This window comes from Dendroctonus ponderosae, unplaced genomic scaffold, assembly GCF_020466585.1.
Source record: "Dendroctonus ponderosae isolate FM_Combo_2020 unplaced genomic scaffold, Dpon_F_20191213v2 Dpon_F_20191213_3, whole genome shotgun sequence".
Taxonomy (NCBI): domain Eukaryota; kingdom Metazoa; phylum Arthropoda; class Insecta; order Coleoptera; family Curculionidae; genus Dendroctonus; species Dendroctonus ponderosae.
Genome location: NW_026018508.1, coordinates 3,528,032 through 3,553,920, shown reverse-complemented (window position 1 = coordinate 3,553,920; position 25,889 = coordinate 3,528,032). Strand labels below are relative to the sequence as shown.

Sequence of the window (25,889 nt, the reverse complement as noted above, 5' to 3'; positions counted from 1 at the left end):
AAACTATGAAAGCCTGAGAGTCGTTCAAAAACGAATTTTCTCTATTCACACAGCATTAAAAAGACTCAAGGAACTCGACTGATGGAGAAGAGTATTAGGATAATGAAATATTCAAATATGAAAATTCAGTAATTGAACAAACAAATTTAACCTAACAAAACTACTAAAACCTATTTTAAACCTTCAATTTATTAGTTACTTGTCAGAGAATTGAAAGTAATTGTATCTTCCCAACCAGAATGTTTAATGAGTTTGACCACCGTCCCAAATCTTCTCAAATACTCCCTGAATTACATGGAATCATTTCCTGACTGTATTTTCAATTCCAAATCAAAATTAATTCCTGGGTTTCAGTCATTTATTGTCTCTATTTATCAATTAAAATACGTTTCGGTGTATTTTTCCACCATCATCAGTTTTAATGTGTAGCGTTGTTGCTACTTTAAGCCTTGGCATATATTTGGAGTATTAATTTTGTCCATTAATGGTCATTAAAGTCAGGAAAATATGTACAATGTATTTTCAATTTTAATATAAACTAATTTCCTGGGTTTCAGTCATTTATTTTGATATCACAAATTACTCATTCTTTAAAAATGTTTCGGTGTCTTTCCACCATCCTCAGTTGGTCCAAAACAACCTATTCCTAAAACATTTTGTCCAACACATTAATTATTATAACATTTTAAAATTCGTTGGCTTTTAAGAAAAACGGTCATATTATTTATAGGCACAGCCTGTCATACTAAACACAAAAACACTTTAAAATTTTAATACCCTAAAAACATATTAAATCTAAAGGCATGGAACCAAGAATTCAAAACTTTGTATTTCTGTATTCCAACCACAGAGCTGCTATGGGACCCTACGATAAAGTACCTATTCAAAAATAGATTACAACAAAAAATCGAAGGAAACCCGATTTTAAATACTAACGACATCTAGCTTGGAAAAGAATCAAGAATTCAGCAAGGGAGGCACTTGGAAAACGAACCATAAAAGGGAGCAAAGTAACCAAGCACAAGACACCATGGTTCCGCCCAGAAGTCAAGGAACATTGCAAAGAAAAACGAAAAGCCTACCTAAAATATTGTACTATGCGAACGCCAGAATCATACAATAAATCTAACCAAGCTAGGAACAAAACTAAAAAATTAATGAGAAAAATAAAAACGATCAATGGAAAATGTTCTACTTACGCCTGGAAGGTGATCTACGGGCTTTAAATGGAGATATCGCAATTCATAAAATTGCACATAAAGGAGCTCACTGAACTGCTAGAACCGACCCACATAAAAAAGTAAGAGTGGATCAGATATTTAACCGAAATTGTTCGAAATGTTCGAGGGCTAAAGGGATACAAAATGGGGGATGCAGAAATCAAAATAGTGTGTTATGCAGACGATGCCGCACTCATTGCAGAAAGTGACGATGACTTACACTTACAGACAAGTATTTTATAAGTCTGGATTATTCTATTTGATATGAATATGTGATATGTGTTAATTATAATGGAGCAGAACAAAATTTAACACAATGGGCCATATTTGCTCTATCGATTGAACCGGAATTCGGATTGCAAGTAGTAAATCCGACGTATTTCGGTCCAGGTAGATTTAACGTTTTAATTGTACATATTGCGTGAAAAAAGAGAGAAAATATATAGATCTATTTGTGTAGTGCCATTTCTACACACCTTCTTCATTAACAAATTATTTTTGAACGGACGGCTTAACTCCAATGCATCAAAGCTAAATGGTATATAACAACAGACAAAAATTCTTAAGCTGAAGGTCCAGGCTTTATTTTTGTATGAATGAACTCCAAGAGATAAAAGGAACCGTTGTCAAAAGAATGAGCCGCTTGTCGGTCAATATTCACATGCCTACAATTTCGACTTAATGGATAATTATTGATAATTGCTTTTTTCTCAGAAGATTTGCGTCGTAATTTCTTATAACATGGGTCTAGGCAAATGCTTGATTTGTAAGATTTTTTAAAAAGTTCATGATTATCTGGTATCTGCCTTTGGGTTGGAATTTAAAAATTGTTTAGATCGGAGTACGTCGCTTAAAGTATCAGCAATAAACAATCCAAACTAAATACAGTTAAATTGCTGATAATTAGACTAACCAGTTCATAGTTTAAAAAAATTACTAGCGCGATTGAAGCGAAACAATTATACATCTAATAATCTTGAACGAAATTTCTAGGGGTAAACGTTCATAAAAGATAAAAATCCTGGCTGTGAAATAGTTCCAACCAGTACCAATAACATAAAAGAATTATCGAACATTTTGTCATTGAATCATTTACAATACGCAAACAAACTATTTTGTGCTATTTGCTATCCAAATAAAACGTTAATTGAACAATGGGCTTTCATGTACGGTATATATCAATTATATATACATAACAATAAATTATAACGGACGCACGATGAGAGATTTTTCCGCCGGTTACTGGACTGAACGCCGATATGTTTTTATTGTGGATGTTTTTTTATTGTTGTTCGTAACTATTTCAGTTATGAAAGTGGCCCCATTTATTTTAAATAGGTGCTTCCCTATATTTGCATGTGAAACTGATATTTTCTGTATTGTTGTTTTATTTTACTTAAAGAGGTCAGTTATAAATTCTGCCACTATTTTCATTCCTTTCTTTAATTGTTGCAAACCTAGTTTGAACAAGTTGGATTAAAGCAAAATTTACATTTGCTGAGAAAGTCAATCCCCTGTGTAGGTTTCTATTGCAATTGCTGATTAAGATTACCAACTCGAACTGGAGCAAAGCCCTGTTAATGGATATTATTGCTTAATATTCAGTAAATATGTGGAATTATGATAGTCCAATTGTACTCGTGCACTAAGAGCGTTCCACTCTCATGCATATTGATATGCAGTTGCCGTTTCTCGTTCTCATGGCATGTAACTCGAGTTTGGGACTAATCTGCATGAATGTTGCTAAGGTTTAACCCAATTAGTTTTCATGTGATATAGCACAGCTTCTATTTCTAATGTTATTGTAAATAATTTCACACATCGAAATTCTTTGATAATATGGCACCGTTACTGACTAGTCTGGAACAAACGGAAGCAACAACCTTAACCGTCGCAGAAGTGAAATTAATAACAGGCTGTTGTTTAGCTCTCTAAACGCTAAGTCTTATAGTATTCTGTATCATATAGTATTCTGAGCAGGAAGGAAATAATCTCTCAATGGATCTTGGTTTTATTAAAAGTTTACATGTAAAATGACAAAGTTGAAAAAGAATGATAATTACGAATTTTAATACTTAAGCTATTACTAAAGGTTATTCCTTTCTAATTCAAAAATTAAGTCTGATGGTGACTTAAGATTTGAAGGGTCGAAGCCAGGGCGTTCATAAAAATTGGAAAAACATGCTCCAACAATCAACACAAGTGTTTTTCTTATATAAACAAGATAATCTGGACCTTTCTAGATACTGTTAGGTGGCTTACTCTGTATGAACAAAGAAGGCCACACCATTGCTTTCCTATATGGCGAATGGTTACCATCAGATCAACTTTTAATAAATCACAAAAAATGTACTTCTTTTATTGTAAAATTGCTTGAATAACATATTGGATAAATATAAAGTAACTAAATCAAATTAACCGTTTAATCCATACTTACACATAGCAAGTGGCTAATGAGTACAAATTTAACGAACTCAGTGTGTAAACTTAAAGTGAGCCACTTTTGAAAAAGCAATTTCTTGAATTGTAAAGTATTCAAAGTAAAACATATCTGGCTTCCTTATCTTGATTAACTTGCTATGGAAAGCGGAGTCATAAAACATTCAGTGAAGTAATTAACATAAAGCGGACGTTTCTTAGGTAAAATGCAAATCGGTCTAGAAATTGAAGGGTTTTTGTTGACGCAGCGACTGGGAAATTTATCAAACTTCCTCCAAGTCATTAAGAAAATGCGGCAGTGACCTCCTCTGGAGAGCCTTAAGTTTTCGTGCCCTCAGTTTTACTAGCTTTCGGGAAAATCTCTCTGAGGATTTGATGTGATTTGTCAACGGATAGCATCGTTTGATATAACTTTAAAGTATTTAAAAGAAGGCTAGATTTTAAAATTCTTGCAAGTTTGGTAACATGAAATATTCTCTTTACTGAACTAGGTGTTTGCAATTGATGCAAGAAGTAATTTTCTTCTCAGTTACCAGTTACAATCGCTTTCTTTAATGTGAATGTAACAACATTCGCGACTCATATGACGACGATAAACTTTTATTTTATGTTAATTTATACTAAATGACACATCTCTACAATGTCTAAAAAATTATATTTACTTTGTTGTTTGATAGTTTTTGTAAGGTGATTAGACCTAATTTGTGCTCTGAACACTTTATTACTCCACCATCAATAAAAGTGTATGTAAACATTTAAAGATTACGCTGTGTTCAATTCCAAATCAAATTCATTCCTGGGTTTCAGTCATTTATTGTCTCTATTTATCAATCAAAATACGTTTTGGTGTATTTTTCCACCATCATCAGTTTTTATGTGTAGCGTTGTTGCTGCAGCTTTTWWGCCTTGGCATGCRWWWYGCATGCCAAGGCTTATATAAATGACTGAAACCCAGGAATCAATTTGATTTGGAATTGAAACACAGTCAGGAAAGTATATACAGCTGTGTTCAATGTCAGCATTGAACATTAATAATTTCCATTCATTTCGCCAATACATTCACAGAATATAAGAGAAGAAAGCCATGGGCTTGTAATACATAATGCGGCGATTTCATGGAATTGTAGAATTTATTTAACCATAATAAACCTACGAAACTGTTTTTTTCTGCTTAAAATACTTTACTGATAAGCCTTCGGGTTTCTACGAATCACTAACTAAATATATATTGAGTTCATCAAAGCAAAGAGTGTTGACTAGATGTGTGTAAGAGCCTTTAAGCATCTGCAATTAAAATGCGTCAAATATTATTCTACTTTTAACAAAGGTGCATTAAATCAGTACAGAAATTAGTTCAATTTTAGAACTATTATTGACGCAAATCACCAAAGCTTCATAGGAGACTCATAAAGAGTCTCGGCTAAAATTTCGTCGACAAATTTCACATTCACACCATTATTTCAAGGCGCTTCCTTATTGTTCTGAAAGCTGCTCATAAATTTTTAATAATGAAAGCAATTTATGAGGGGCCCATATTCGGCAAGTTGAAGGTTTAAATCATTCATTATCCAGGACGAATAAATCCGTCTTCATTCCGCAGTAATGAAGTTTTTGAAGAAAAGTATTTTTGTTGCTATAGCAAGTATTTTAATTATGGAATACTCCTAAATAATTCCATATACAGTTTGTACCTCTCAAATGGAATAAATTACATAATACCAAAGCTTTCTACATAGGGTGCGTCATGCAACAGATAACTGATCAGGCACATTTCCATAAACAGTGCTGAACTTAATTCATGAGAATTTCTAAAAGGTATTTTTGCTCGTTTTGATTTCGGCTAATCGGGAAAGTTGTTTTGTTGGCGTTCTCTATAAGTGTTTCATGTACACCAAGGTATTCGTAATATTACGATACTAATTTTCTCAGTAATTCCTACGCACATTTCATGTACAGTGTCCCTTCTCTTCTTTAGAAATGTTAAATATTTTCAGATTTATTGCAAAAATTTACATTAAGAAAAAACGTTTATTTTTTACAGAAACCCTCTGAAAAATTATAAGTAATACTATTTATTTTTCTGTCATCAATAATCATTTATATTGATATAACTTGTTTTGAGGAGATTGATTTTCTGATTGAATTTCTGAAAAAAACAATATCTTTTAGTTAATTTGATAGTTGAAGATAGTTATAGGATATTGAATATTAAATATGTTTATGAATGTCTGAAGTATCGAAAATTTGATTCAAATACGTGTTGTTGCATTGAAAAGAAAAGTAAAGCGGAAGAGTGTTTTGTAGGGCAAACAAATAACTTGCACCGTTCAAACAATTAGGTAAAATAATTGGCCCAACCAAATATCGCCCAGCGATTCCGGCCCGCACATTCATTTTAAATTATCTTTGGTAATGATGGGATATTGTAATAAATTGATTTTGTTCGGAATATTCATCGCTGTTGTGTAGATTTGTGATTCCCCGCTGCTTAAAGCAAGCTTCATCAGTGAAAAGGATACTTCTGTGAAAACGAACGTTTTGATTTAAAAGGAAATTTCAAAAATCATCCTTGGCTCTAAGTCTTGTGGAAACAGTTTTTGAACTTCTTGAAAATGATATGGATGCAGCATATTACGCCGTATAACTCGATAGACCGTGGATGGTCTAAAAAAGCCTGGATATTCTTCGGGTACTGGTTTGGGGTTGATTTCCTATGTGGCGTAAAAATTCGCTCCTCATTTCTTGCGATCACTGCGTAAATGCGGTCACCGTTATTGCGGTGACAGAGAGAGACCGTCTCGTGAGCTTTCCGTTCAACTTTAGCAAACGTTTGTCGATCTTCTTCGACAGTTACTCTGACAAAACCCCAAAACTAATAGCATATCAACTTCGAAATCGAAGGCAAATACGCAAAAACAGCAAGAGATAAAAAAATCTTAAATTGGACAGCAAATTCAAAAATTGTTTCGGTCGAAGTCAGTGCCGCACCACAAACAACTTCGCGGAGTAAAAGGGGGGTCTAGAAAAAAATCACTGGGTATATTTTCGCAACCAGTTAGCTTATCTACGGCTAGAGGGTTTAAGCAGTAGCCTACGATAAAAATTTGAGCAAAATATCTCATTAACTGTAGGAGCTAAAGAGAAAATACCCATTTATTTTTATTTTATTTTAACACCCTGTATTTCGTTAAACCATGGGCCTGACAAAAAAACTTAAATGGCAACTCAACTTCTTTTGAGGTCCTCTACACACCTCTGTTCTATGTCCATAAGGTTGTAAATCACCCTGTATTAAATTTTCTGAGTTTACATAATTTTTAGTTATTTGCGGCATCTCTTTGAATGGGAGAGAAATCCTAAAATAATATGAACAACATCATCAACATAAAGCTGATGAATTTTTAGAGATCAGAGAACATCAGAAATCAGTGACCGCCAATTTAAACTAATCAAGGTTTAAGAGACCTGCTATGCAAATTTCAATCATTAAAACAAGTTTTTACCATTTCAGTTAACGTTATCAGAATAACTGAATGGAATAATTACTACCTTTCTCTTGGTTAGTAGTTATTAGTAGTTTTTGTTGCCCAACTAGCCGCTTCTCATGCAATTAACAACTGGTACATCATATAAAAAAAACATTTTGCTTTGCAACTTGTAACATTAATTTATTTGTTCTATTACAGGTGTCACAAATGATTACAAACTAAAAAAAAATATTTAAGGCATAAAGGAACATAATTCGCCAAAATACATTGTATATGCAGCTATAATAAAATATAGAACCACTACGTATTTATTTTGTACATTTTCAGTTAACTGTTAGATTTAGATCCTGACTTCCTACTATGAGCAGAATTGGATTCGGTTTGATTCAGATTTGCAGTTGACCCAATTCGATTTAGAATAGTAGTGTTTATATTCAGAAATGTGCCCGCTCCAGTCAGAATACATTGATTTGATTTGCTGTCTTCTACATTAACGGTATTTGAAGAAGAAGATCCTGAGAGTAATGGTTTTGATCTTTTATGTGTCACAAATATATTGCAGGCAAATTTCAACTCAATTTTCAATGCTTCAAAGTACGAAATCTGTAAAGATAAATTATGTATTACAAAATCACATTAGAATTATCTTAGATCGCTATGAAGAGTTAGGCATGATGAATTGACTGATTGTGATTGCGATATTGATTGCAACTGATGAGTTTGTTACGCGGTTGGCCCACAATGGAAATTATTTTATTGCTACCGTTTCGCAAACAGTTAAGTTTGACTACAACTTCGACATTTAGTTTTGTCACACTCTGGGGATTTTTGCAAAACTCACCAGTAGTTAAGACTGTTAACTAAAATTGCTTACATGTTCTTCGACTGCGATACTATAGACATTCCATAAAAATTCTAGTATAGCTATAGCAAATGCTATTCCTATTCCAGATGCCAAGACAATAAACACTCCTCCAACGTTTTCTAGTGCCATAGCGTCGGTGTTAACCGGAACGGTCTAAAATAATATTTTCAAACATCGCAAATACAACTTCTTGTGCAACTTACGCTCGGACATGGTTCTCCTGGTCGCTCTTGCTTCCACCATTTTTCTTTCAGTTCGACTAATTTTCCTGTTTCCTGAAGATTTAAAACAGCGGCATTTACTTCGTGTCGATACTCAGCATCTAAAGATATTATAAATTAATAACGTCTACGGGATTCCATTTATCTGTATTAATAAACTATATTAAACTTACTCATTGGCATGCCGATTCCGTAGGACTTGGAATCGAGCAAGTCGCCAATTTTTTTTAGATCACATTTTCTTTCCATTTCATACTCAATTCCGGTTGACTCCATGAAAAACGCATACAGTGCATTTTTAGTCGATAAAACCCTTTCAACTCCTTTTAAGTTGGTGTCTTCAAATACAGAAGGTTTTTCATTAATCATGGTATTCCATATCCGTTGGTATAATGAGTCGTTGGAATATTGAAAAAAGCTAGCAGTTGCCCCGTTTGGCAAACAACCTGCGAAAATAAATTTTCATTAGTCCAAACTGTAAAATTTTCTTTAAAATGTTAAGTTCTTTTATTCTAGAAAAATTAGGGATTTATATTTGTAGGCGCGTATGAAGTCGGTATAAAAATGTCTACTAATGCTTCAAATTAAGCACTCTGTCTACTTTCCAAATTTTATTTAAATCGAGCTAGTAGTTTTTTTACAACAATTTTAGAAGACATGTATTTGCGTTGTATATGAAATGTGGCTAGTAGATATTTGTGTCAAAAATTTTATAATCGCAAGTTATTATTACCATATTTTACTTTGGATTGTGCGGCTAGTTCTTCAATATTGTTAATAGAGTCATCTTGCTTGGACATTGTCAGAAATGCTGCCAAATTAGCTGTGTAAGAGCTTGTTATGATAAGAGAGAAAAACCACCAACTTGCTGTAGCTATTCGACTGCACCCTCCTCTGAAATGAACGAAAATATTTAGCGGCTAAATCTATCAACGTGCTTTTATAGTACTTTCAGATGTAAATTCGATGAGCGAAACTGTTAAATTCAATTAATACGATTTCAACTAGACTTACTTTGGTAATCATTACTTACTTAGGCAATATATCACACCCTTGGGTAGTGATAGAACCCAACGTTAACCAGCAGCAATTCTTCAGATTCCAGATGTTTTCCAGCTCCGCAGGATTTTGATCGCATGGATGAGGATTTTCCCAATCTTTCGTGGACATTCTAAAATGATTGTAATTTTCTGATCGTGCAGTTTCAAGTGCATTGTTTTATGCCTTTAATTTCGCATTATTTGATCATTTGATACCGAATTGTTGTTAGAACTGACTGTTTTAACCGGAATTTGAATGGTCATAAAAATAGATATATGTTAAAAATCACAAGCGCAGGCAAATATAAAATTTGTTGGTAACGCAGAAATAAAGCGCTGAAATAATTATAGCTCTACCAATTACCTGGCTATGAGAACCAATATAAATGACATGAATATATACAGTAGCCCAATATATAGCCACACTACTGTAGACAATGGTCCTAGGAAACCATACAAATTTGCTTCTTCTTCTCCTCCTTCCATTTTATGAAGAATTCCTATTCCTAACACAAAATAGCCTTCAAACATTGAAAAACGTACATTTCTTGTTTGTAGGTACCTAAAGACATGAATGGCATACTAAAGTCAATGTCTGCTCTTCGTTGCGGTGTTATTGTGAAATCACAAATGGCTAAGTCTGCTCTCTGAGAAACAAAACATATTTTATTATTCAAGTACTATAGCTAGTCATTCTTCTATTCTAGCTTCTTCCCTGTTAACTGGTGTACAGTGATATGTAAGCTTATAAAATTTTAAGAATAAAAAGTTGTTTGCTTTTTCTACCGTTAAATTATAATGAATTTAAAAAAAACTTTTTGACATTAAAATTTTTGATATATTTCGTCGGTATAGTATATCGGTAAGTATACGGTCTCTTTATCCGAAACATTGATTGAACAATCTTTGCGAATCAATAAGTACAACCACGTTAAATATATTCAAAAGAGTTGTTAAAAAATCTTTTCCTATTAATTTACCCTTTCCATGAGATCCTTTACTAAATTTCCATGCAGATTATCTTTAGTAATTTGTAATTTGAAGGTGATGTTCATGATCTTGGCAATTTCGCTAATCAAATCCATAGAATAACCATAATATCTGGCATTCCCTTGCAATTCTGTATCTTTTCGTTCAAAAAGGTATGGTTCACCCACTCTTAAATGAGTCATTTTAAATAAATTTGATATTTTCATAGATTGAATTTATTGCGTACCTGGACGCTACCACAAAATTATGGCTCTGAAGACGTTTTTGCAATTCAGCTTGCCGTTCAGTGGCATTTTGTGTCAGGACTATTTTTTGCACTTCAGTTGAACTCCAAAGTGCTATCGTTTTACGGGTTTTGTATAGCTCCAAAACTTCCAAATCAAATGTCTCACGTTTCCCGTTTCTTAGGTTAATTTCGCCGGTAACACCATTTAGAACAGTCTGCAAAATGCATACATTCAGTGATTACATTGTGGGCACAAAACTGAACAAAATATTTGTTATCGCATTTCGTAAAATGAAGCAAATAGGGCTGTTGCTCCTAATTTGAATTTATCCTGCCTAAAATGTCCCTCTCTTACGCCAAAAATAAATAAAACCTTGCAATTTAAAACAGTAGTAATGAATTATTAAAAGCTTACCTCCTGCAGCGCCGACACTAAGCCATATTTATCGTTGTATTTTTCAGAAGCGTTACAAAATAATGGCTCGTAAACAATTTCCCCGTCAGCATGTGTTGATTTAATAGCTTGAAATGATTTCGCAAGCAAAAGCATTGCATCTAGCATGAGAGCCGTTTTCACCTGGAAACATGTCCTAACTCAGTGCTCGTTATGCGAAAAGGATATATTCCAGTTTGCTGAGAATTACATTAAAAGTTTCAATTCTATTACTCTATAAAATTCAACTGTCCTGCTTGCTATTAATTCATCCCTCGTTTGAATCGATTTGATAAACGTTGCAGTCATTTCAACATATAAGCTAAGGTACTTGTTTTTGAATATGACGCAAGATAATTTTTCATAATGGACTAATTCATTCTTCATGTTTTGTGAGATTTTCGTAATCGGTCATAAAGTTTACTTGTAAATATATGACCAGGTTGTTGATTTCAAATGTCCACGGGTTACTCGAGTATAGTTGAACTATTCTCGAGTAACCGGATCGGAGTAAAAGGATCGGTTTCACTCATCTCTTAACGAAAATATTTTAACCAGTTATTTTGGTAATTCTGTTCACATATCCAGAAGGCTTTGAAGTTAGATTTAATTTAGCTAATAATAAAAATATCTTTTAATGAACATATTCTTATACTGCCAACCCACGTCCTCAACGGCATGTGTTTACTTCAAATAATGATTTTCCTCCTTGCCGACATTCTCCAATTTTCCACGCAATTAAACTGTTGTCTAGTATTCAATGTGTATTCAATATCTATTACCAAATGTATTATCCAATTGTAACTGTTCCCTTTCTTTTTTTTTTCTGGCTTTTAAATTGCAGTTAAATTTCATATTTCTCATCTTAGCTTCTTCTTTCTTATCTGAAGTGTGTGTACATTTCCAGTTTTAACTTGTGTAATTCTTAGTTTTAGTTTATAGGGTTTATCCATTTCATATTAATAGCTATTATGTTTACTCTCTGTTGATCGTCTGAAATTTTCGTGGTCACGTGAAGAATGGTTACTATCTATTTAATTTCCACGAAATTTCACCTAAAGAAGCGTAGAATGAAATTCGATTTTCAAATATATCGTCAAAAATTAATGGGTAGTGTAAGTTAGGTATGAAAAGTAAAACAAATTCATATTCACGTTGTTGCTGAAAACTGAAATGTATTTAGTAGTTATCGGTTATTTTTTATATATGGGTTTTTTTATCAATAACCATCATATATTAGTTTAATTTTTCCTGAACGTCCCCGATAATTTCCAATTGCCTTAAATGGCTGAACAATTCCCGCAAAGCTTTATTCTCGGAAATGCCTGATTTCCGTGAAATTGCTCTCTATTTTACTGTAATTGGCTAAAGAGGCGCTTTATATTGAATATGTAAATAAGGAGCAATTTCTGTCGTATGTGCTGAACGTTATTCATTTAATCCCATAATTTTATTAATTCATCAATAAACTCCACCCTCCCTACACTTATTGTCTTTAAATTAATTAAAGGGTCAGTTCAATTTACATTTTATTGAATTGAAAGCGTATATATTCAATTATTAACTGGTATGCCTCACATCAAAGCAATATTGTTCAGGTAATTTATAAAAAATAACATTCACATCTATAATTCATGTGTGTAATCATGTGAAATGTTTAATAAGTATTTAATGTAATTAGTTAGTGTCTTAAGTAATGCTAATAATAACTATAATAAATGACGTTAAAATTTTACATACATGTTCTCAGTCATGTTGTGTCAACAAAACTAAATTCGAATAAGAAATAAGAACTGCATAAGAACCATCTTTATAAAATCAACCAATAAGAAGCTATCAATACCGCTTTTTGAAACATTTATTGGGATATGGATTTTGCTTTCTGTTTAGTTACATATTCTACTGGATTTTCAAATTTGCTCAACTGGATAATTGAAATTGTAAGTTTATTTTATTTCTTCGTATTCCTTAATTTTAAAGTTCAGTTGACTAAAATTTGTTATTTTTAAATACAGCATTGCTTCTCTGTCTACATTTCTGGCAAAGCGGAATGCACTATAATATTATCGGACATTTTAAAAATTTAAATGTTGCTATTATTATTTATCTTAAATTAGCAAAATTTGCCCAAATGAATATAAAGGTCAATGCGATGACTAATATTTAGATTATTTCACAAATATAAAAACATGTCCTAGATCAGATAGTTCCTATAAATATAAAATGTACTGAAAACTCATTTATAAATTTAACGAGTCAACAAAAACATGAACTTACTGTGAAAGTGGAAATGTGATTTTGTGAATAATACTTGAGAATGTCCTTTCCGTCCAATTGGTCAGGATTAAATAGCCGCACTGTAGTAATGTTGGCTGAGCTTTCGAACATGTTGTAATCCAGAATATGTGCGTCCTAAAAATATTCTAATGCATTGGTCTGAGATAAAATAATAATTGCAGTTATTACCAGTGACGTTAAGAATATGTTTGTATTCAAATCGTCCATTAGATTAACTTCCTTTGCGTTCAAAAGAACATTATGGATTTTGTCTGTGCTACAATCTAGCACTATGCTATTTATTCCCGATTGTCTAATTTCTTTCAATATTGGTCTAAATTATAGCAACATTTATTAACTATTGCAGCATAATGGAATAATCTAATAAATTTTCAAACCTGATGTCGCCATTTTCCGGAAGTTGTTTTAAAGTTATAGCGTTTTTAGAATTATCAGTACTATACTTTTCAATTTTCATCACATCCTGCAATCTAATTAAGCTTTCTTCATTTTCGTACACAATAGCAAAACAAGCCCAGTTCAAACTTTCCACTAACGCTGCATAGCCCTAAAAGCAAGTTGTTTTAATTCGTTGTTTGAAAAGTATACAATTATGATAATTTACCTGAGATAATAAACTTGCTTCAGGAAATATGTTGAATGTGGTGTCGAAAGCCTTTAATTCTCTTGGTGTCCAGCCAGTTATTATATAAGGTACAGCCAAATGGCTTGCAATGGCTTCCAAAGTACTCGATATATCCCTACCCTCAATTCCATATACTGCTGCTAGTCCGTTTTCATCAAGAGCAGTTTGGCAAACTACGATGTGAATATAAAGTGAACGTAAAATTAATTACACTAAATTAGTTGCAGGTTTTCCAGAATTCTAAATATAACGTCAGGTTTAATTTACGTATAAGTACATTCAGTGACATTTTAATCCTGATAGAAAATGTAACTTTATATATATTTGTGCGAGCAACATTTAAATTTTTCAATTGTCTGCAGTTGTCAATGCTCTTCAAACCTAGGTTTCGAATATTTATTTCAATTAATGACCCCTTTACATTTGATCTACAAACGTCGTAAAAATAATTTATTTAAAATGTTTGGCAATAGCCAAAATGTATTTTTGTGTGTTGGAAATGCTTCTAGCAATATTTATTGATACTCGGGAAATTTGAAATAAAGCCATTATTTTTCCTTTCGAATGCAAACAGTTTATTTAATTAAATATTAATAAAAGCAATATTTTTAAATATCTGAAATATTATGTTCTAGTAGACAATGATACTGCATTGTCTGACATGAAATTAAAAATCTATATAATCAATAAAACACTATCAATTTTTTTACAAACTTCTTTTTGGGTGTTTCGCCTAAAAAAATTTTAGACAAAATTTCCTCACGTCTTTTATTACTGATTGATAAATAGTGCTCTTATTACTTATTATTATCTTATTCTTATCTTATTACAGCTTGAGCCTAAGTGTGTCGCAGGATACCCTCTAGGTGATAGTTCTTGATTACTTTTTGATAAATAATTCGTTCTTATTGCGAAATAGGAGCACTATTTATCAATCTGTAATAAAAGACGTGAGGAAATTCTGTCTTTTTTAACGACAAAAATTTTTAAGGCGAAATACCCAAAAAGAAGTTTGTAAAAAAATGAATCCGCCTCAACAACATAGAACTTGTCTACTATAAATTTTGTGAGCTTATAGACCATGGACCGGAATTTAACTTGTTTATTAAAGTGATAATAAATAACTTTTAGATTTTGTATTGACAGACATTTTAAGCGTCGATCAACAGTGTTGGTAGTCAAAATGCTGCTTTGCTCCAAATCAGTTAATTTTCATCTTGATTTAGAATTGAGTTGGTTTAACTTGGTATATTTCAATGCTAATGTGATAAGTAAAGTTTGTTTTTACTTTAAAATTTAAAGCAAGTCATTACTAACGATTGCGTCAACGCGGTGCATCTAGATGTGACCTAAATGACGAGTTTTTTATGCAAAAGTATTAACAACCAAACTACAATATTGATATGAAAATCTAGCCAGATATAAAACTTTTTACTTCTCGCTATGGTCTGGGTCCAAAGACGGAGAAATCCTGAAACGTCTTTCTAATGGCAGTTACATTACTATAATTTAAATGTTGAAATGAACATGGGTCAATGTGCAAACGTTCTAAATTTACCCGCTGTTGAAATTCCAATCTTAAGAGTGTGAAACATTTGTCGATACGCATTAACCCTCCATCAGATTAGCATTCATGGAAACGCATCATGTTGACCAGATTGGCAATTTTTTTAAAGAATATTTTCTTGTACTATTGACCAAAAAAATCTTATTTCGAAGCCGCAACTTATCGTTTTTGGAAGTTGCACTATTCGACCGATGTGACGTTATGTTATTATATTCAACCCGACAATCCGAAGCTTGCGATGTCATATTGTATGGCCACAGTCAATTGTGGTTCAAATGTACAGTTTTCGTTAGAAACACCGCGGTTCAACATATCACGTTATCTACTTACAGGAATCCATTGATCTTAGAAAATCATTTTCCAATAAGTTGATGTTTTGAATTTCAACCTCATCCTCATTGCCAATTTCGTTTATCAACATATTCCAGTTGATATCTCCTAGTGCTTCATTATCATCGGTAATTAGGCCTGCAATATTTCAATTGGTTTATTAACACTTAATTTACTAGAAATAATAGTCTCAAAGAAAAATGCTTTCAATAATATTCAGTAATATAAACCGATCAAAATCACAAATTAAATGACGTTCTTAACACTACTGGATCTGGCTCCCACTTATTGCCTTCTTTCCCTCTTTAACAAAAATTACGATATTTAAATTGACTTGAAAACAATGGTAGTTTTACACAAGGAACAGAAAACCGTATTTTGGATACTTATTGTTTTGCTGTTGAAATATCTTCTCTAAGCAGTCAGTCGTGGAGAATTGCTTATTCGAACATTTTTGAAAACCGCATAAACTTTTCTATATCATCCAGTAGCACGATTGAATATATTATGTAATCAGATGCAGCAAATGTAAAAATAAATTTAATGTAAATTACATTTTTATTCAGTACATTACTAAATGCAATGTCATATAATTTAAGTTGTTAATAAAATTTGTTGATATTTTAACATTGAAGGCATCGACATTTTATAATAAATTTAGAAAATACTGCTAACAGCCCTGGATGATGATTGCTTTGAAAATCATTCTCTTGAGATTGGTACTACAGCTGTTCATACATTGGTAGTCTCAAAAATCTGTTTCGTTTTCCTAAAGCCTCCCTAAGTACTTTTATGTATGAGTTCTTTATGTTTTTCATTTATGAGCCTTGTCTTCGAAATTTTTTGTTCAATCCCAGACATGTTCTTCCAGTTATTATTGGAATTTTGGAACTGTTTATTAATCTTTCTGTTGAATATTACCGGTGCAGACAGTTCAAGAAGATTAAATATCATCACATAACATTTGTTTCAGTCATTAAGTTGTTATCGACCTATTGTTTTTCGATCTTCACAAAAAGCTTATTCTCTTAAACTGTCGTAGCTACAGCTACATGGAAAATAACTAAATAAATACGACTTGCAGTTGCAAACACAATAAATACTGATTACCATTCATTTATCTCTTAAGTAAATACCAAATATATTTTTTTAATTTATTGTTTTGTTTTACCACGTTGAAATCGTCGACGGTCTTTCCAAAACATTGTAATTACTTATAATTTAGAAAGTACAATAAAGCATTATTGCATCCACTCTGCTTACCGACGTTAATTCTGTCTTTGGTGAATCCGAGACAAAAGAGCCACACAAAACAAAACACCCACAAAACTCCGTAGACACCCATCAATTTCCAGTTTAATTAAAATCTGAGAAACCAATAGAAATAAAATAAACTAAAGGCTGCCGATTAAATTTGTTGCATCGTCCTTTCAAATAGTTGCAATACTTTACAAACTTGCTTATTAAACATAGGAAATATTTTGAGTGCCTAGGTCTGGTGCTTAGCCAATAATTTTTCTATCGTCTATAAAAATAGCCCCAGACTGTCAAGCCGCTAATTAATTTTTGCTATAATTATAAGCCAAACTTAACTACCAGGTCGTTGCAATACTTTTCAGCACATTGACGGTTTTAAATGCCTGCTGGATCTTCCGTATAGATAGAGAAGGAATATTCTTCTCTGTCTGTCAGACAGCAAGTTATGAGATGCATAATGTCTGGTTATTGCAAGAGACATTGCAAATAGATTTAAAAAAATATATAACATATTTGCTGTTAATACTGCCATTCCTAATTACATATTAGTGTGAGGTTCATTAGTGGTAAGAGTTTTTGCGAAGTTTTTTATATTTAGGTGCACTTTTGCAGAATAGGGTCATTAATTAACAAGATTGTAGATATAATTTTGCTAATTAGCACTTTCATAATTATAGTTTAATTTTCTGTTTTACTAAGACATTAAAAATTGGGCAATTCTTCATAGTATTCCAGCTTAGTCTTCTATGTTTTATGTATCTACTAATTGGTCCGATTAAGTACCTTTTGCACCTCAACAGTTTTGTATACTATATTTAAATAAATGTCTTTTTCAGTTCTTACTTTTAGCTTGATCAATTTTCATATGATGTCCATTATCTGCATTGTGAATTTTTCGATCTTTGGCTTGATTTTTCCAAATGGCAAGGCCTATAGACTTAGGACAATTAAAGAAGCCGGACATATGTTCAAGAGCACGTTTTAAGAAAAATAAGTTAAGTGGATAATTTAGTAGCTAAAGGCAATTATTATTTGACATTAAGAAGATAATATGATTTTTGCTCCTGTTTTGTTACCTATTAACCGATATATTTTTTAAATATCTGCTAAAATATGAAAATGTCCAGATAATTTTACACTGATTATCTCAGAACTATATCWAAACGCAACCTAAACTCCTTTATTGCTGATCACCTCAATCTTTTTAAMGTAACTATAMTCAACTATTCTAGTGACTTAAAAAAATATTAAAATGTTTTAACATTTAAACCATTTAATTGTGCAATTTATTGGAAAAGCAGRAAATAATAAATACGAATRACTGGGTGATTTATTTTTGTTGCACACTTTTTGGCACTTAAAATGCAAGTATTAATAAATTACACTTTGCAGACGCTCTCTTATTTTAGACCGGCATAATTCTGGAACTATCATACTTTGCGTATTTGCCGTGGCCATGACCACTCTATTTTCTATACAGGCAATCATTTATTTCTACCTACCCATACTCTAAAAATAATGTGTCTGCTAAACTGAAACATTTATTACATAAAGTGAAAATGGCTAGCATGGATGACATAAATAATGTGATTAATTTGACTACAAATCGCTAGAAAACACCATCTGCTCAAACAATTGTGCTTGTAACGTTTGTCTCGTGGATTGTTTACCTCAAAGCCATTAACTGCAAGACGCCRCAATGAGATTTATTGTCAACAACTATTGTTTTTGTTTTGYGAAGAGCGTGCATTTTTTTAACGAATTTTATATTTTTGTTTAAGTGATAACTGTTTGAAACTCCGCCTYCATGATWGGTACTTTCTGTTATACATGGAAACAACTTATTACGCTTGTACTAGTTTTATTTTAACGGAAATTTATAGCAACTTTTATAGTTTTAAACTTTTTATATTTTATACACAAATAAAGATATAGAAAAATACTATTAGTATTGCACCAGACGAGATAAGTGTTGGCTGATTTATGTAATTCTAAATGTCGAAAATTAGACTATTCATCCGTAAAATTTTTCAGTTTTCTATTTTTTGAATTTCACCAAAATCGACTATTTTTCGGACTGCAAGAAAACTGCTTACACGATCTCTTCAAAGATTGAAGAAAGATCCACAAAGAAATTTTACGCTTAGAAAGTTGAACTTTCGAAGAAAGTTTTTCATTTCTAGCGCCTAACATTTAAATAAAATAAACCGGCTGAGAATATTGAATTAACAACCCCAACTTTTCATCCTAGTTTTTTCTTGCAAAAATTACATGCTGTATATTAGTCTGACTGAAAGATTGCCATGATCGATAAATAAAGAGAAACAGTTTTGAAAAGTTTTAAAAGACCAAATTAAGAAAAAAATATGAATTCAAAACCATCCAATTACATGGAACTCGGTTTCCGCTAGAATTTCAGCCCAAAGAAATTTCATGGTTTGTGCGAAACTTATAAGTTTTGAACCAGAAAATGCTTCAAGCTGCTATTCTTGAAGCAAAAGCACGATGATCGAAAAACCAACTGCAGAAGACCCTGACGCATTAATTTTAATTTTTTTCGCTAAAATGCAAAAATTTCTGGTCAACATTGAAAGAATTAGTGGCACTCTATTTGTTTCAAATGTATCCAACCTCAAGTGGTTAGACTCGAATATACAGTGCTGTCAAAACACAATAACTTAAACTTGGATGAAGGAGTTTAAGATATAAATACTGGAAAGCGACATCCGTACCATCATTTTACACGTTCGCTTCAAAGCCACTCTAGGCGAATTCTGACAGCAAATTCGACATTTTGGGTCAAATTTATCATTAAACGAACCATACATCGATGGGTTATCAACTGATAACCAACTAAAGAGTTTTTTCGACAAATCACTCATCTTTAAATTACTGGTTTTCAGCTAAACTTGTCTCAAAAAGGCAAATATGATATACGAACCGCCATCTTCTCATAATCTGGTTTCACAATAATAGAAATAATGAATAAAAGGAATTTTCCGAAATGATTAGCACATTCTGTTTTGACCAACTTTGCCTTTGAATGGTAAACAAGCGTACCTTTTCTTCGCTTGAGATCCTACCTATCCCAAGAACTATTTTGGTGCAATTTGCACATTTCTGGAACGCTCTGTATTTTTATTAAGTTTCCTGATATCTCAAACACATTCAAAGAATGTTAACAAAATCTGACAAACATCAGAAATGCAATAACTGTAAGACAATTTTAGAGTATTTGCAAAGTGTCTTGAAACACACTGCATTGATTTATGAATAAGTAGGAACATAAAAAAAGGTAATTTTTAAAAGTAATTTTAAGTGTGCTTTGCAGTCCTTAAAATCTACTGACCAAAACTATTAGTTCGACTAGAATTTTATTTGATAGCACTTTATATGTAACAAAAAATATATAAATATTTTAGTTGAAACGACTATTGAGATCTCAAATGGCTACTGGTGCGAGAAATTCTTGAAAATCTTCTTCGCCGGTGTCTCAGCACATTGTCAGGTTCTGTACTGAAATTTAGCAAAGTGGCTGATTTGCTAAAGACGCTTCTTGTCACGCTCATTTGGTCGAAATTGTGCACCGGAACTGAGTTAGTGGAAGCAGACGGTTCCGACGGAACTGGTTTCACTCGTTTCTTTTTCTCGAATATTCTAAATGCAAATTTTATTTCGCATTTTAGCGTCTGCATGTATGAGAGCTGAAATAGAAAGTCAGATTTATTGAAAATCAATCGCATATTAGTCAAAAATGCACAATACTCTTGAAACTGGAATACGTTTAGCGCCGTTTACGTTGGGACCAAATTTTAGCTATGAACAGATATCGGCACAATAAGAAATACATTTTTTTAACAATTGTATAGAACACTGCCGCGCTTACATTATAAATTAGCTTTTAAAATGTTATACTGTTTTGCTGCTTATTTTTTATATTATCTGTGTGAGTAGTTTTTGTCAAATGGAAATGTTTTAAACCAGTAGAAATGTGCATGTTAAAATATCTATATTTTTTACCAGATTTAGTGGAATTGATTTGCCAAATTTTTACTTCCTTAATCACGAACTCTCATATAGTCGTCGTATTTAACGTTTTTTTTTTAATTTTGATCCATAATTCTGAGACAACAAATTAGCATTTAATAAATGCCACACCGCAATTAAGTATTTTCATATCTCAATCGGCTGTGAATTTTCTATGTTATTTGATAGCAAGTCATACCAAAAAAAATTAACTGTTAAAAATAATAAACCACAAAATAAACTAGTAAACTTTCAACATTCTGTATTTCATGAATTCATTTTATACAAGAATTAATTAATTAAAAAATATTAATATACAGCGTGCTTTATAAATATACCATCAAACCCAGTAGGAAAGATCGAAACTTTTAACGAAGTTTTCCAGTCGAGCAGGGGTGACCAAAATAGAAATTCTTCGTTTTTCAATGATATGTTGCGAAGTTTTCGATGTAGAGGATGTTGAAATGCGCAATAAGAAAACTTTTTCTGTTAATATTGAAGGAAAACCATTTGCCAGTTTTTAATGCAATTTTTGTTTTCATTTTGTTGTTACGGAAAAACCAAAACGAATTTCAATATGTTGTACAAATTGAACACGCTCATGGAAATACTTGTAGTATTTTCATTTCCATTAGTAAAAACAGTTGTAATTAATCCAACACGTTCTATTGTGGTTGGCAATAACCGGTATAAATTTAATCACAAGCGGTTGATGAGTTTCTATATAAATTAGCAAGCCTATTTACCAATTTCCACACGCTGATCTCAAAAATACTTGGCTGTGGGATTTATGCTTATAAAAGTGTAATCGTTGCAGCAGTTGGAAAGCGATATACACTTTTACAAGAACACCGTTATGCAACCACCAGAGTACGTTAAAACTAAAATTATCTTGCTAAACATGCGAAACACTAAGATTTTTCATGATCTTTCAACAGGTGAATCTAAGCTTTCACCACCAGTAGATTTATCAATTATTTTCCAAAATTTCTCAAATTATATTAAGATTATGCTATGAACTTTTGGCATTTCTGATTCGGTAATAAAATGTCCAAGCATTTTAGTTACATAAATTACTATTTTGATTTTTTCAAGATCTACTGATAGCTGAAGAAGCATTTCAAATATTCAACTTCTTTGCATGAGGTAGAGTATTTTTAATAATTTCCTTACCTGTTCCTCGATAGACAGTTGTCGAACATTCCACAAAAATTCGAATAGTGCAATAACATAGGCTAGGCCGATTCCTACCAAGAGCACAATAAAGATTCCGCCAACGTTTGATAAAGCCAGCGCATCAGTTTCTTCTTCTACGACCTGAAGTTGACCAAATTGAAGATATTATTGAGCCCCTTTTGAAATACTACGCACAAACATTTACTTACCCTGTTGCATGGTTCGCCGTCCCTTTCTGTTTTCCACCATTTTTCCTTTAATGTCATCAATTTTCCACTTTCTTGTAAAACCAGAATTGCGCTGTTTATAGTGTGCCGATAGTCAGCATCTGTTAAAACAAATCTTATATCAACCGTAACAAATGCTTCGATTTTAAAACTTACTTAGCGGCATTCCTATTCCATAGGATTTGGAGTCTAGCAGGCCTCCAATTCTTCGCAAATCACACTTTCGTTCCATTTCAAACTCAATTCCAGTTGATTCCATGAAATAAGCGTAAAGTGCGTTTTTTGTTGATAAAACTCTGTCAACTCCAGATAGGTTGCCTGATACAAAAACCGATGGTTTTTCGTTCTTCATAGTACTCCACATTTTTTGGTAAAGTGGGTTGTTTGAGGTCTGGAAAAACGTTTGTGTTGATCCATTCTCAAGCAAACCTGAAAACAACATTAGTTAGCTTCTAAAAAGCTTAAAAGACGTAGTTATGGTAGGATAGAGTGGGGTTGATTCTGACGATTTCATTTTACCGCCTTTTGAAACAAGACGTGATTCGGTATTTAAACAGTTGGTATTGCTTATTTTACGCCGTGCCGTATAATTTTATGTGAGTATTCAAAGCGATTTAAAAGTTATTAGCCAAAGTAATAAACACTGATCTGAAGTACGTTTTAAGTGTCATTTATTCGTAAGGTTTTGCACTATTTGGTGTTGTAATTTTTTGGTTTTGAAATGGCATATGTTAAACGTATAATCAAAATTTTAAACACATAACGTATATTTGGAAAATCGACAGTATAATTTTAAAAATTTTAGGTTGTTTTACATTTTGTGAATGTGGGGCACATCCGGACAGTGTAGAGTGGGGTACATTCGGACTATACGGAAGTGCACGACTTATTTATTTACAGTTTATGTTATTGAAAATTAGTTTATTTAATATGTTTATTTAATTAGTTTACCTACTTAACATTTGATTTGGGATGGTTAGGAACTATATCAAGAACCAAAAATATCTGCAAGACAATGAAAAGAGCAAAAGATTCTGATTTCGAGTTTTTTAAATTTCTAATAAAAAAATTTAAAGAATTTTGTTTCCTCATCTGATTCAGATATTGCCATGTGATCCGATTGCGATTAATTGAACTAAGCTTTTGGGTACAAAATGACAAAATATTTACACAGTTTTTTTGTGTTTAATTTTCAGATGATAAGGACTTATGTGACGATTACGTTTTGGTAAAATTTCCCACAAAAAAAACAATTGCTTATTACGTCAGGCTAGTGATACAGGTTACAGAATACAGCGAGTTTGTTTTAAATGATTTAAGACGTTGGCACAACCGTTTCGACTTTCCCACTGTGGATGATCAGCCATCGCAGGCTGTGACATAAAGGCAAAACTACCCAGGGCAACTTCTGTTTCAATTGAATGTACTAAAATTCAATGTGAATTTTAGTTCTTTAAATTTAAAGTAATTTACCATATTTTATGATTTTAATAACAAAAACTGGTTTTAATTATTTACCTACCTTTTTTTTGGGTCAATATGTTTGTTGTAGTAAGTAACGATGTTAAAGGATGGAAAATATACTTTTCGAAGAAAAACTAGTTTTGAAGTATATGTCCAAATCTACCTCAAAACTGCCCCACCATGGGGCACCTTCCGACAAATGAAACTTTTTGTTTTACTTTTTTACAAAAAACTGTACAAGTTTTTTTTAAACTGCTGTGTTATTTAATTAAAAACATATGAATGAAAATAAAAGTCACTTTAACCAAAACTGTTCGAACCTGCCCCACTCCACCCTACATATATTCATGTAGTACCTAAATAAAAATCGTATGGACTTTATTTCCCAAAAAACTGATTTGTAAATGTTGTCATCTCCTTCTGCCTATTGATGATAGAAACTGTATGATGCCCCTTCAGCGAACAATAAAATGTTTTGTTTTTTTAATATTAGATTGTCTTAACAGTTTCGGGATGAATATAGACCCGTTGTCACAAATTTACGTTCTTGAATTTTAAAATTTAAATTTAATTTAAAAGAAAAGCAGTTACTTCTTACAAACTTCTATAATATTTTTTGAGCAAATTGATACTTTTCGCACGAAACATTATAAAGCTGTACTTATAATAACACATTTAAATATGTACCGTATTTCACTCTCGATTGAGCAGCCAGTTCTTCCACTGAATCGATAGTAAAATCCCTTTTTTGCATTGTCAAGAAAGCAGCTAAGTTGGCAGTATAAGAACTCATAATGATCAAAGAGAAAAACCACCAGGATGCAGCAATAACTCTTGTTGGCACTGCCCTGAAAAATCATTCAATCAACAAAAAATGATCAATAATCAATATTTTACCATCCCATTATACACTAATGGGTAATTTTTACTTTGGTAGAATATCACATCCTTGGGCAGTAATCGACCCCAAGCTCAGCCATAAAAAGTTTTTCACTGTCCAAATATTTTCAAGCTCCTTTGATTCGGGGTCCCATGGTTTTGGATTTTCCCATTCGCGTTGTGCCATTCTGCAAAAAAGATATGCGGAATAATTGCAGGAGTCTTGTTAATCTTATATGGACCTGGCAACGATGAACATTGTGAGTGAACTGGCAAAACTGAGAAACGTCATATAAAACCAAACCTTCCATGAAATCGGCCTCATGAATGCATACATATTATCAACTTCAACCTGGGTAGTTTGTTTGTGTAAAATACTAATACCTAAGTATAAAGATGTAAATAAGTGTTTGCTTGAATAGGTGCCGGTATGAATACATAGTTTATGCGTCAATTAAAATTTCCAATGACAAAACTTAAAAAACAAAATTAATTATTAAATTAAAATTTAATTAAATTAAACTTAAAATCACAACAGAACGAATATTCGTATACAGAACCAATATCATTAATAAGTCGACGAAATTTTTGTGTTTGAAATGCTTTTCTAGCAATCAAGCTTAGTTCCCAGCGATGTTAGATCGGACCGTAGTCAAAACCCATAGTCAGTTTCAGTATCAGTCTTCATTAAGTTTTCAATTTTATTTGACTAATGCTTTAAAAATTGAATCTTTAAAATAAATTACTTACAAACGTTAGTTAAGCTAATGCATAAGAGCTGTTATGTGTAAAAACGTCCACTAAGTGCGATGTGTTACTGTACCTAAATTCATGAATGGCATACTGAAGTCGACAGTTGCCCTTCGTTGTGGTGTTATAGTAAAATCGCAAATTCCCAAATCCGCTCTCTGGAAAAACATTTAGCCATCTTCACAATAATAATGAACTAATAGTTTATTTACCCTTTCTTCTAAATCTTTCATTAAGCTGTCATAGCTACCGCCCTCCGTTATCTTAAACTCGAAAGTTAAATTCTTTTCTTTGGCTATTTCTGTTATTAGATCCATAGAAAATCCATAAAATCTTGAGTTCTTATAGGCATCTGGCTTATCACTTAA

The 25,889-nt window shown here is 32.3% G+C and overlaps 2 protein-coding genes across 2 annotated transcripts in view; both read right to left on the bottom strand.

Moving 5' to 3' along the window:
• Positions 1–7,306: 7,306 nt before the first annotated feature.
• LOC109540353 (glutamate receptor ionotropic, kainate 2) lies at positions 7,307–17,349 on the bottom strand. The gene is made up of 17 exons (XM_019908706.2): positions 17,006–17,349; positions 15,743–15,880; positions 13,825–14,018; positions 13,598–13,767; positions 13,389–13,533; positions 13,200–13,334; positions 10,905–11,066; positions 10,490–10,704; positions 10,254–10,431; positions 9,836–9,920; positions 9,638–9,779; positions 9,267–9,404; positions 8,967–9,127; positions 8,407–8,679; positions 8,216–8,334; positions 8,022–8,165; positions 7,307–7,750 (listed from the first exon to the last, which is right to left on the bottom strand). Exons 1-17 carry the CDS (start codon positions 17,085–17,087, stop codon positions 7,475–7,477), a joined length of 2,757 nt encoding a protein of 918 aa, XP_019764265.2. The 5' UTR covers positions 17,088–17,349; the 3' UTR covers positions 7,307–7,474.
• Positions 17,350–20,359: 3,010 nt separating this feature from the next.
• The window catches only part of LOC125503797 (glutamate receptor ionotropic, kainate 2-like), a 10,099-nt gene continuing 4,569 nt past the window's right edge, over positions 20,360–25,889 (bottom strand). Inside the window, exons 3-11 of the mRNA XM_048664701.1 lie at positions 25,734–25,884; positions 25,595–25,679; positions 25,014–25,155; positions 24,822–24,959; positions 24,580–24,740; positions 22,585–22,857; positions 22,411–22,529; positions 22,199–22,342; positions 20,360–20,703 (exon numbers count right to left, since the gene is read on the bottom strand). Coding sequence (XP_048520658.1) covers positions 20,431–20,703; positions 22,199–22,342; positions 22,411–22,529; positions 22,585–22,857; positions 24,580–24,740; positions 24,822–24,959; positions 25,014–25,155; positions 25,595–25,679; positions 25,734–25,884 — 1,486 coding nt within the window. The 3' untranslated portion in view covers positions 20,360–20,430. The remainder of the gene's footprint in view (positions 20,704–22,198; positions 22,343–22,410; positions 22,530–22,584; positions 22,858–24,579; positions 24,741–24,821; positions 24,960–25,013; positions 25,156–25,594; positions 25,680–25,733; positions 25,885–25,889) is intronic.

Excerpts from the sequence above, each read along its gene's own strand:
- LOC109540353 (XM_019908706.2), bottom strand. The coding sequence starts at position 17,087 with ATGGGTGTCTACGGAGTTTTGTGGGTGTTTTGTTTTGTGTGGCTCTTT. Across the intron at positions 10,432-10,489 it reads AATTTTGTGGTAGCGTCCAG|AGTGGGTGAACCATACCTTT; the intron begins GTACGCAATAAA and ends GACTCATTTAAG. Across the intron at positions 9,780-9,835 it reads TATGCCATTCATGTCTTTAG|GAATAGGAATTCTTCATAAA; the intron begins GTACCTACAAAC and ends ATTTTGTGTTAG.